Source organism: Anopheles gambiae, chromosome 2 (assembly GCF_943734735.2).
Source record: "Anopheles gambiae chromosome 2, idAnoGambNW_F1_1, whole genome shotgun sequence".
NCBI lineage: Eukaryota > Metazoa > Arthropoda > Insecta > Diptera > Culicidae > Anopheles > Anopheles gambiae.
The window spans coordinates 114,960,205-114,971,555 of record NC_064601.1 but is presented as its reverse complement, the minus strand read 5'-3'; the positions used below and the strand labels follow the sequence as shown (position 1 = coordinate 114,971,555).

At 49.6% G+C, this 11,351-nt stretch overlaps 3 protein-coding genes across 3 annotated transcripts; 2 read left to right on the top strand and 1 right to left on the bottom strand.

Annotated features, from left to right (window-relative positions):
- Nucleotides 1-2,125: 2,125 nt before the first annotated feature.
- On the bottom strand, nucleotides 2,126-7,678 carry LOC1269799 (protein fem-1 homolog B). Its single transcript, XM_061651555.1, has 6 exons — nucleotides 7,164-7,678; nucleotides 3,722-4,461; nucleotides 2,959-3,651; nucleotides 2,789-2,891; nucleotides 2,579-2,720; nucleotides 2,126-2,514 (listed from the first exon to the last, which is right to left on the bottom strand). Exons 1-6 carry the CDS (start codon nucleotides 7,323-7,325, stop codon nucleotides 2,357-2,359), a joined length of 1,998 nt encoding a protein of 665 aa, XP_061507539.1. The 5' UTR covers nucleotides 7,326-7,678; the 3' UTR covers nucleotides 2,126-2,356.
- Nucleotides 7,679-7,723: 45 nt separating this feature from the next.
- LOC1269800 (Golgi reassembly-stacking protein 2) lies at nucleotides 7,724-10,348 on the top strand. Its single transcript, XM_308450.5, has 4 exons — nucleotides 7,724-7,861; nucleotides 7,951-8,134; nucleotides 8,304-9,351; nucleotides 9,419-10,348. Exons 2-4 carry the CDS (start codon nucleotides 8,072-8,074, stop codon nucleotides 10,033-10,035), a joined length of 1,728 nt encoding a protein of 575 aa, XP_308450.5. The 5' UTR covers nucleotides 7,724-7,861; nucleotides 7,951-8,071; the 3' UTR covers nucleotides 10,036-10,348.
- A 115-nt stretch (nucleotides 10,349-10,463) lies between these two features.
- On the top strand, nucleotides 10,464-11,310 carry LOC5667146 (NADH dehydrogenase [ubiquinone] 1 beta subcomplex subunit 11, mitochondrial). The gene has a single exon (XM_001687893.2). It carries the CDS (start codon nucleotides 10,618-10,620, stop codon nucleotides 11,083-11,085), a length of 468 nt encoding a protein of 155 aa, XP_001687945.2. The 5' UTR covers nucleotides 10,464-10,617; the 3' UTR covers nucleotides 11,086-11,310.
- The last annotated feature ends 41 nt before the right edge of the window (nucleotides 11,311-11,351 follow it).

Here is an 11,351-nt window from a genome sequence, read left to right as displayed (position 1 = left end):
GTATTATTCCGCACCGCAGCGGTGATGGAAGCTATCAACAGTAATGAGGGTAATGGTTTCTCTAAAGCAAAATTATCATTCCGTGCGAAGAAGCTATTCGTAATGTTGCACACCATTTTTAACGATTTTTGTACAGTTTTTCTGATTAAATAACCCTTTTATTGCATTTTCATATTAGATTTTTTAAATTCAACGGTATAAATATTTCAAATGGGAAAAAATCAATTCAAAATTTAATCAACAATTCATCAATCGAACAAAACATCGAAGCTCTTTCATTTGCAGCTTGGATTCTATCGTAGAGAAATAATTAATTTGCTTCATTTCGGATAAAATGGTATGATTAAAAATTCTCCCTCGCATTCCAGTTATTTCAAATCTACAAGTGCGGTGCAAACTAACAGCAATAGTTCAAAGGAAGGAGGAAAAAACACACTCCCCGTGGAAACCATATGGCCTGCAGCATTCGCTTCACTACGCGTAGTGCATCGCTGAAGTGGTGGTGCATCCTATTCTCCGCCTGGACCAGCGCTTTTCCATTGCGCTTTTGTTTTTACATCAATCGCGTACCGATGCTCTTTTCTATTGCGCTGCCAACCTCCCCGCCAGCTGCTTCCTTTGTGCCGAAGCTCAAATATTTATAAATCGTGTGTGAGTGTGTTTTCCCTCTTTTTTTTTAATTTTGCCTTTCTCTTTTTAGTAGGAGTGTGGGAGTGCACACAAACAAACACACCCCACCCCCGGACCGTACACAATCAAATGAAAGGTTGGTCGAACGGATGGGAAGAATAAAAAACGACACTCCGGAAGCAAGGCAAAGCGAAAGAGGGAGAGATAGAGAGAATGAAAGGAAGAACAAAAAATGTGGACTCCGGGCCAGGAATTAATAGAGCAAAATGCAGTTTTCCGCTCGGATGACGATTATTATATTGACCCGTGGCGTATGGATGTACGTGTATGTATTAGTGCGTTTGTTTTGCGGACGGTTGCATTTCGGAAAACGAACCACCTGGCACAGGGAGGAAAGGATGAACCTGAGCGGGTCGTTAATGATGATGGGCACAGGGGACATGGTAAAGTGGTGGACGAAGGACGCATTTCCTGTCCATTTTGTGTCCAAAGCTTTTTCCAGCTGGTCTTGCTGCTGCTGCTGTGTAGCACGCAAATGCCATTTGCGTTTTTCGTGTCTCCCTCGAACACTCCGTACGGAGGGAAGGAGCGCAAGGTGAAAAAAGGACGAAACATCCTTCGTACATGGTTTCGTGGTGAGTATCTACACGCCTGAGTAACCACACAACTGTTGTAAGCGGGGGAAAACGGTGGGCAATGAGTACTTTCCTTCGTCCACCGTCCTCATTTTCCACTGTTTATTATTCATAAGGGTGCGAGCGGTCGAACGGATTGATCGGAAGGGATGCAGAGCGTGCGGGGGATTTGGGCATGAGGTAGCTAACGACGAAAACCATCCCCCACCAGCCAGGCGAGGGCCAGGGCCACTTTTAGCCAGAAACTCGAACATAATCAAGCTGCTTTGCCGTGTTGAGCTTCGGGCTTAACGGAAAAAGTTGTACCCTTTTACGAAGCTCGGGTCGAACGTTAGCATCGACGTTAGGATAGGTTCGGTCAGTACCAGCACACCTGCTGACCAGGTCGTTAACGAAGCAGTTGCGACCAAAAAACAAAACAACTTCCCATTGTGCATTGTTTTGTCGGAACACTTTTCCGGGTCAGCCAGTAGTTACTTCTGACCTTTTCCAACATACTCCTTCTTTCGGCGTGGACGAGTGGGTAAAATTTTGGTAGCATATAAAACAAAAAGGACCATTTTTTGTGTGCTGTCCGTAGTTGCAGGTGGTCCGCTTTGTAGAATCTACAGGGAAAACTAACTTTACCTTCGACAATAAGGGTAACGTGCACTGCAAACGGTTTAACACGTAACCGGTGTACGTTTTCGATTTGCCCGCTGCGGTAGTAAATTATTCACACAATATCGTTGAATTGCTGTGAACTATTTCAAATATTTCCTTACATTGAAAGCAAATATGGACCTTTTAAACAACCCTTTCCTTTTCGTGAAGGAGACGCCTAGTACTTCATCCAGTTTAGTCGCTACGCAACACACACGTTTTGTATACATTATTGGGCATTAGTTTTTATTAAATCTTCTGAAAATTTAATACATATCCATTCAAACAGATGTACGTTAGACGGAGCCCCAAAACCATTGCGTAGAACGGGGGCTGGGGTGGATTACATTTTGATTATATCACGCTCCGCTGGCTGGCTTGTCATGCGCCTCTGGGGGCCGATCATCAGACCAACCAAAGTTGCATTGTAATTGAAACATCTCTAGCTTCTAGCTTTTCGGTGTACAGTGCAGCTGTACAAAGGCTTCCAGCTGGCGTGGTATTAGCTTCCGGTACGGGATCCGATGCTGCGCAATCACTCGTGCCGCAAGGCAGCGCAGATTGATGGCACGTGTTTCGTAGCTTTTGATGAACGCGGCAACACAGCCTAAAGGGAAGAGACAGCTGTTTAGTAAACAATATCGATACCTAATTATGACGGGAACACTCACTTTGCACACACACTTGCGATGCTTTCAACCCGTCCGCGTTAACCGCATCGAGATGAATGCCAGCTTCTATTAACATTTCCGTGATTTCTTTCACTACCGTTTTTACATTCGCGTCCGGCATACGCAGCACAGCCGATTGTAGCTAAAACATAGCAAAGTCATCATTAGATGCGATTCAATTAAATCCTGCTCACGGTTCCAGTTACTCACAGTTGAAGTTAGCGTGTGTAAAGGCGTATTTCGATCATTGTCGACCACATCGACAGAAGCACCACATTTCAGCAGCAGCCTAACAGTGTCCGCACAGGGGAATCTATTTCAAAGAAAGGATAACACTAAGCACCACTTTCTCTCTCACCAACTCCAGCAACCATTCGTACCTGCAAACGTCATCAGTGTGAAAGTCATCCACCGGCGTAACACCGTTCACCGCTAGATGCAGCAACGTTTGGTCATCCCTCAAGCGCACCATCATCAAGTTCAGCTGGTACACCATCTGGTACATCTGCAGCGTCTGCTCCTCCGTCCGCACGAACTGCTCCTTGCGCAGCAGCTTCGTAATGATCGTAATCAGGTACAGCACCGTCACGATATTCATCTCATAATTATCTGCCACCGCTTCCAGATCTTCCCGCGGACCAGGGTTGGCCATCTTTTGCTGATTGTACCGCAGCTCATCGACACACGCACCGAGCACCGCGATCACACTGTCGAATCGTATCGTTTCGTTGATCGAATACTCTTGCGAGAACAGTTGCACGAAGCGGAGCAGATCGCGCTGCACCTGCAGCCCGTTCTGTTGGCGCAGACGAAGCGCATGCAGCCAGAGGCTTTCACACCGATCGAACCGTCCATTGTCGGCACAGATTGCACCGCGGAAGACGATGGCGTGTGCTACCTCCGGATTTTGGCCGAGAATGCGCTCACGGATCGTAAGCGATTCCATGTGCAGCGAGTTGTGATTGTAGCGGATGGCGAGCAGATCCTGCAGCGTCTGACACTCGACCCAGTGCTCGTAGGCGGGAACGGGCTCAAAGAATGGCTTGCGGATGATGTTGTCCGGATCTTCGTATCTGCAAGAAAACAAGATTGTTTAGCGTAAGTATTTTGTGCATTTACATTTTCATTTTAGCACCAACAAACCTAAGCTCCATTGCCGAAAGCAGATAGTGGAAGGCTTTCACCAAGCTGTAGTTATCCTTATCGTTCGCGTACGACGCACCGAGCAGCTCCATCACCTCGATACGCTCCAACTTGGTGAGCAGCCCGGGACGCTGCAGAAACACCTGTACCACCGACTCGCGCGTTCGCTCGGCAGCTGCCAGTGCCGGCGTCAACCCGAACGTGTTCCTCGACAGTACCGCCCCATTGTCCAGCAGTATCTCGCACACCTCCACGTGGCCACATTCGGCCGCATAGTAAAGGGCCGATGCACCGCACTGAGCCTGCTCGTTCACCTTCGCTCCCTTCTCGAGCAGATACTGCAGCACATCGGTGTAGTTCTTGTACGCCGCAATCATCACACACGTATTGTTGTACATGTTCGCCGTACAAACGTTCGCCCCGTGCTCGATCAAATACTGGATCACATCCAACCGTCCCTCGAAGCAAGCGGCCCGCAGCGGTGTCGAGCCCTTCTTCGTACAGTGATCGACCTGCGCACCGTGCTGGAGCAGCATCTTGACGATGTTACGGCGGCCAACGCCGGCCGCTACCCACAGGGCGGTGGCACCATCGGTCAGCTCGCCGTGCACCTTCACGCAGCCCTCCTTCTCGAGGTCCGGTTCGGCCAGCTCGAGCAGGATGTGCACCACCTCCAGGTGGCCGTTCAGCGTCGCCACAATCAGTGGCGTATACACCTGGTGATCGTCTTCGTAGAATTCCTAAAAAGAGGCAAAGAAAGAGAAATTACCCGTGGTTACTCAAACGATGTGTCAAGGGCTATTAAAAGCGATGAACAAACGGAATCGGGTCAAGCTCGGGAACATGAAACCATTCTAAATTGGGAGTTTTTGGTGAGGAAGGAATACCGAAAAGTCTCATCCCACTTCCTCACAATACGTAGGAGAGGCGTCTGATTCGCGGCTTGATGCGCTTTAATCTCCAACGGTGGCGCATTATTATTGCGTTTCAAGTGGCTGACGTTGAGTCATTTGCGAATTCGCACCAATTCAAAACATTTCGTCTCCCTGCGACGCTTACCGCCGGTGCGTCATCGGTCTGCGATTTGTAACACGTCTAGTAGGATGGCCTCGGACTCCCTCGGTTAGTTTTATTACATTGCAAGAGAAATTAAATCATGGACTGTTTTAAGCTCTCAAAAACGGACCCAACACAATGAGGCGGAAGAAGAAATGCTGCGACGATCACGATCGTATTTAATTTTGCATTTTGTTTTTGAAAATTTCGCATCGCAAATGCGTGTCCCGTTTTGGTTCGGTGAATCAACAATGAAACCGAAAACAAAAACACATGCCACAACCACATCGAAAGCTATTGTGTAGTAGATTTTTTGCGCGATTTACCAAGACGAAGATGATGCTGAGTAGCACCCTGTGATGAGCTCTTTTCCATCCAATTATATCGGGGAATGCGATACTCATGCTCTAATGGCGACCAAGATTGCTCCTACACGTCATTGACCTGATGCTGTCGGCTTTATAGTGGATGGAAGGACGTTTTTCTCATGCCGCACTACGGCAGAAGAACTTATCCTTCAGTCCCTTTCCCCCTTCCTGTTCGTACCACGAGCCAGCGATAAAGGAAACGCCCCACTCTTACACATGATCGTGGCGTGGGACTATTTTTAGAATACGATCCGGAAAAATAGAGCTGTAGTAAAAAAGGTAGCAAAAAAAAACGCAACAACAAACGGCGTGATGTCGGCGCGTTGTTTGGGGTGTGTTGGTGCGATTGCGAAGCGAAATGCCATACCAATGCAACATTCGTCGCGTATTACACATTATTATGAAAAAAATACTAACGCGCTATAATATGCTTAAATTGAGCATTTCTTTATGTCCAAAACGAGCACATTTCGTGATCCATTTTGCGCAAAATAGAACGCAATACCGCACGCTGTTCTACAACAAACCGGGCGTCTCCATCCGGCGCTCGGCAGCGCTGTTTCTGCGGGGTTTTCTGATTAATTGCAACAAATTGCACTCACTTTTTATAACGATTTCTTCTACATATTTCAATCATTGTATCAAGTTATTTAAAGTGTCTTTAAATCGGGATTTCATTCGTGATGGACTCGATTCCGAGTTTGAAACTTTGCAGACGCCCTTCCAGAAGCCTTTGTTTCGGGGCATTGAGCTCGTTAAGGTTTAGTTTCTCCTTTTTCGCTTCTTTCTTGGTGCTCTTGGTGTGCAAGCGATTTGAAAATAGCACAGCATTTTAACGACCATGTATACGGAAGTCAAAATGGCGTGGACGTGGTTCGTGTCAAAATACATGCAAAAGACCAGTAAAAAAAAGGATCTGCACCCAATGTTTAAAACAAATGGCTTGTGTGTATCAGTTTACATTGCGGTTTGCCTTTCCCAATGGATATAAACTTTATTGCAAAATTAAAACAACACACGCATCGGTTTTAAATTAAAACGCGCAATTTGCGTCTTTGTGTCGCCACCCGCACGCCCATTTGCGTCTTTGTGTTGGCGTGTTTGCGCGAAAGTAGAAGGAGCTGTTTGCACAACGCATTTTTGTCGGCTCATCATAACATGTTTTCATTTCATTAGAAGAGCGATCATTCAGCGATCGGTACACGCATGCAGTGTTGGCCAATTTGATTCGGATCCCTGAATTTGCATTAAGAACTTGTAATCCGTAACCTATCCTTGACCGTGAAACAAACATACAAACACACATCTCCCACTCCCAAAAAGAACAGCAATGTTTGCAGAAACGAAGTCCCATGTGTTGTATGTGTGCTCGGAAGTCGGTCGAATTTGTTTGGGGTTGTGCTTTGCTTCACACTACGCGACCGGCGGCGCACACTACAAGGCGCAACGAGCTGGTGACGCGAGCATGGGTTTTCCGATGCGTAGCAGCAGTTTTACTCGCGCAGGCAGGAGCAGGGAACCGATGGATGGTTGACGTATCTCACCCGCTCCCTTCCTTTGCAGCAGCGCGTGGTGTTCTGCAGCTGTCTGTGTGGTTTTGCATGTGACCAAATTAGAAGCAGAAATTACGAGATGACACCGCAATAGCTCGCTCGCTCACACGCTCGCTTGCTTCCACCCGCAAAACACAACGGTGTTGCTGTGTGATGCAAAAGTGTGTGTCTTGGCGAACAATTTTATAGTTCATTAACGGTGCGCCGATCGGACCCGTGCGTCGATGATCGGCACGAGGGCTGCAGGTGTGGGCGGTTCGGGGCAGTGCGGCTTCGCTCGCGTATGGTCGTTTGCCAAAATGACGAGAGCGTAAAGCGTTTTTGCCTAAAGTGGTGCTGTAGCCGCTTCTATTTTACGCTGCGCTAAAAGAAGGGCGAGGATTTTCGTGCTTTCTGTTCTGTTTCTGTGTGTGGGAAAAGAATGACTTTCTAGTCGATCCAATGGGATGGTTATGGAGAGCTCACCTGATTCACGATGGCGCGTCGTTCTTCCTCATCCTTTATCTCACTGAGCAAGGCCAACAGTTGCGTACAGAAGCCCTCCTTGGCGGCGTAGTACACCCGCATCATGGCACGCTCCCGGAGGGTTTCCTTTTCCCGCTCCAGGTCTTCCGATTCTTTAGTCATTTTTGCCGTACCTTCCCGGTTTATGGACCGCGTACGCCGCTTACGGCACGCGGCACCAGCACTACCTTGGGCCGACACTTTTGTAACTTTTCTACACACACGCACACACCGAAACGGCTATTACACACAACACAGGAAGGGTTTAAAAAGGAATAAAACGTATCCTTACAGTGCCACTTTTAAAATGAAATTTGTGAGCTAGATTTGAAAATCAACCAAAAACACTTTGAAATTGATCGCAATTCCAGAGAACCTCGAACGGGTGCGTGCCAGAACACCAGCCGTGCTGTACGAAATTTTCACCACACTCACGACGCAACCGACGGACAAAGAATGACGATTCCCGCACGAGCTTTCCCGTTTGCACGATCTTCGGTCGGTCGGAAGTAAGAAAAACCTCGCGATCACGATTTTTCCCCCGCGACGGAATGTTTATTTATAAACGTTTGTTATTATTTGGTTCTCCTGCAACTCCCTCCTCCCCTTCACCCACAAGCGCACTGTCAACTTGCGTCAGCTGTCACATCCGTCACAAGGTTTGTACAGCCGCACTGTGGGATCGCGTTCCCAGTTTTCCGTCCAAAAGCCAGCGGATTATTATGACAGTGTCAAATGTTTGTTGCAGCCAAGCAAAAAGAGATAAAAAAAGTTTTCCTTCCCTACGGCTGGGCTTTCGCATCGTTGGCTGTACAAAAGTGGATAATTGATCGAATTGCAAGATAAAACTGCTCTGCTAGGTAAACGACATGGGCCTATCGCACAGCATTGCCGTACCGGGAGGCGGAACCGAGGGATACCATGTTTTGCGGGTAAGTTTCGGGCCACTGTAGTAGGTGCGCCAAGCCGACAGATGACGTGTTCAATTTCGATCCAGCGCATTTCCCCCCTTCCCGCTGCAAATGCGGGTCGGCCTTGTGGAAAGCTCTGGTTTGTTGATGCGGGCTTAATTGTTGACGGTCACTTTTTTTGTTTGCACAGGTGCAAGACAACTCACCGGGCAAGACGGCGGGGCTGGAAGCATTTTTCGACTTTATACTCGCCATCGGAAACACTCGGCTGGACCAGGACAACGATACGCTGAAGGAGCTGCTGAAGGCAAACATTGACCGGGAGATCCAGATGACGGTGTACAGCAGCAAGACGCAGAACATCCGGCTGGTGGACATTACGCCCAGCAGTACCTGGGGCGGGCAGGGGCTGCTCGGGGTTAGCATACGCTTTTGCTCGTTCGAGGGTGCCAACGAGAACGTGTGGCACATACTGGAGGTGCATCCGTCGTCCCCGGCCGAGGAAGCTGGGTTGATCCCGTTCACGGATTACATTATCGGTGCCGATTCGATACTGCACGAGAGCGAGGATCTGTTTACGCTGATCGAATCGCACGAAGGTCGCCCGCTGAAGATGTACGTGTACAATACGGATCTCGACCGGTGCCGGGAGGTGACGATTACGCCCAACTCGAAGTGGGGTGGTGAAGGAAGCCTCGGCTGTGGCATTGGATATGGGTATCTGCACCGGATACCGATTCGCATGATGCCGGCTGATGCAAAGGTGCCGCTGAATGGTGGAGCACAGTCCGTGCCGGTTGTTCCGGTGGCCAGTACGGCCATGTTCCCGAGCGCGACGACAGCGACGCAGAATACGATGGCGGGCTCGACGGTGGACACGACGAATGCGAACCGCTCCATGCCCTTCATACCGATGGTGCCCCCGCTAGCAAATACGTTCGCTACACCGGCTAGCAATGCGGCCCATGATCTGCTTACGGTTTCACAGCCCACCAACACGATGACAGCCATGACGGCAACGACAACCCCGGCGGTGGTAGGCGATCTGGCCAACCAGTTCGCTACTCTATCCACAGCGACGGGCCAAACGGATCAGGTGAACAATAATGTGGAAACGCAAACGACACCGACGCAACCGGCGTACAACAATAATGCCGGTCAGCCGGGAGAAGTAGCATCACCACCGATTCACGTCGGTCCTGCCATCTATACACCCCCGGCCGGTTCCGCTGAACAAGGTAGCTGTGATTAAACGTTGAATATTCAAGGATTCTTACTATTTGAAATGTTATATTCTTATTTTAGTTCAAAATCCTTCATCGAACGGTGAACCTGGTCCACAGCAGGTACCGATGGCGAACCTTTCCTATCCAACATCGTCCGTTCCCTCGCTACTACCAACGACGGGCGCCAATCCCTACTCGATGGCTAGCACTGTGCCACCTCCTTCGACACTGGCCAGTGATTTCTACCAAATGTATGGCTCGACTGCTGCCCCCACCAGCGGTAGCACTGCCGTGGCACCGAGCGCCAACAGCTACGCCATGTCCACCACGATTGACTTTCTGCAGAGCCAGCAGCAGCAACCACAGCAACCCTGGGGCTCGCAACCTCCAGTACAGATGTACTCCACGTACCCTCAGGTGCAGCCGATCCCGGATCCGTCCCAATCGCCCGCCCACCACCAACCGGCGGGTGCTGGTGGTTCGGTTCCGGCCGCATCCACACTATTCCAAAGCAACGCCGTTACGACACCCATCTCCCTGCCCGGCATGCCGCCGATAACGGTCAGTGCAACGATTCAGCCGGAAGCGCTCAGAGGGCTGCAGTTCACTAACGCTCCCGTGTCGGGCGCTCCGCCGCAACAGCTCCAGCAGCAGCAGCCACCGCTAATGACCATGCCTGCCCCAACGCTGCAATGAAGCGAATGACAACGCGGAACAGGGACGAACGGTCGGTAATTGTGCAATCGCGTTGGATGTTGTACATAGGGAGCAATCCAACCCGTTGGAACGATCTTTCAGCACCCGGTTCGGAGCTGCGACCATCGAACGGAAAAGGAACACGACGGAGCAATGTTTTGGTGCATTTTGGTTGCCCTGGGTGACTCGCCGGATAAAGTACACACGTATAATTTTTATCTTGCGCTTTACGTTATGCCTAAGTTTAGTCAATCTATGAAACAATGGATAAAGTATCGTTATCTTTATTAAATCTAAAAATTATGTCATGTAAGCGAAAGGGATTGCTTTCTTTCATCGCCGAAGAAAAGAAAGAATTGAATTGGTTCTTTTTGTCGGTCTAAAATTTACACCATTCCATATTAGCAAGGAATATGAAGGGTTAAATCACCTGCCAAGTTTAGATCACATTCGCCCTGCTGTCATGTGTCAAAACGACACTGAGGAGAAGAGAAAAAAAACAAAACGAAATCGTTCACTGCAAAAGTTGTTTTCCTTCGGTCCGGAAAGTTACACTCCGGAAGATTGCCGGCCAGCAGCAAAATGTCCAGCCTAGTGCGACTATCTAACGCGCCACTGGTGCGCAACCTGGTGAACCACTCGCTACGCAGTGCCCGGCTGATTTCGTCCTCGCAGAAAAACCGCGACGCTGCCACGCTCGACGTGTCGAAGAAGGCGGCCGCATCGAGCAGTGGGGCGGCTGCCTCATCGGTCGGCACCGGGCGCAACTGGGTGAGCTATGGCTTCGACCGGAAGGATGAAACGAACGACCGCAGCGCCATGAACGCGTCGTTCTTCTTCACCGTCACACTGTGCCTGGTGCTGGGCTCGGCCTACTGGGCGTACGTGCCGGATCCACAGCTGCAGGATTGGGCCCAGCGTGAAGCGTACCTCGAGCTGAGACGTCGCGAGGCGGCCGGACTGGAACCGATCAGCAAGGACTTTGTCGACCCGGCCCAGATTGTACTGCCCTCGGACGAGGAGCTGGGCAACACCGAAATCGTCATCTAGAATGGAGGAATCGAGTAGCAGCAGCCGGGTAGCGGGCCGAAATCGCTGGATTATGTAATGTGGTCCGCCTGCAGAAGGGGGAGACGGTGCTGATTTGGGTCTCGTTTGTACATAACAGCGGTCAGAGGAAACGAGACGTGCGTTCATTGTAGCACTGTGCATCGCGGAAGAGAGAGTGTGGAGGAAGTTAAGTAACGAATAATAAATAGGAAAAAATCTTAAGAATGTGCGTGGTACATTGGATGGTGAGCATTTGGTCATGATTT

What these genes read in the sequence shown, in the direction of transcription:
- LOC1269799 (XM_061651555.1), bottom strand. Translation starts at nt 7,325, where the DNA reads ATGACTAAAGAATCGGAAGACCTGGAGCGGGAAAAGGAAACCCTCCGG. An exon ending in CTTTCGGCAATGGAGCTTAG is followed by an intron (nt 3,652 to 3,721) that starts GTTTGTTGGTGC and finishes GTTTTCTTGCAG; the next exon opens with ATACGAAGATCCGGACAACA. An exon ending in CACACTGATGACGTTTGCAG is followed by an intron (nt 2,892 to 2,958) that starts GTACGAATGGTT and finishes TCTTTGAAATAG; the next exon opens with ATTCCCCTGTGCGGACACTG.
- LOC1269800 (XM_308450.5), top strand. Translation starts at nt 8,072, where the DNA reads ATGGGCCTATCGCACAGCATTGCCGTACCGGGAGGCGGAACCGAGGGA. An exon ending in AGGGATACCATGTTTTGCGG is followed by an intron (nt 8,135 to 8,303) that starts GTAAGTTTCGGG and finishes TTGTTTGCACAG; the next exon opens with GTGCAAGACAACTCACCGGG. An exon ending in GGCCGGTTCCGCTGAACAAG is followed by an intron (nt 9,352 to 9,418) that starts GTAGCTGTGATT and finishes TTCTTATTTTAG; the next exon opens with TTCAAAATCCTTCATCGAAC.
- LOC5667146 (XM_001687893.2), top strand. Translation starts at nt 10,618, where the DNA reads ATGTCCAGCCTAGTGCGACTATCTAACGCGCCACTGGTGCGCAACCTG.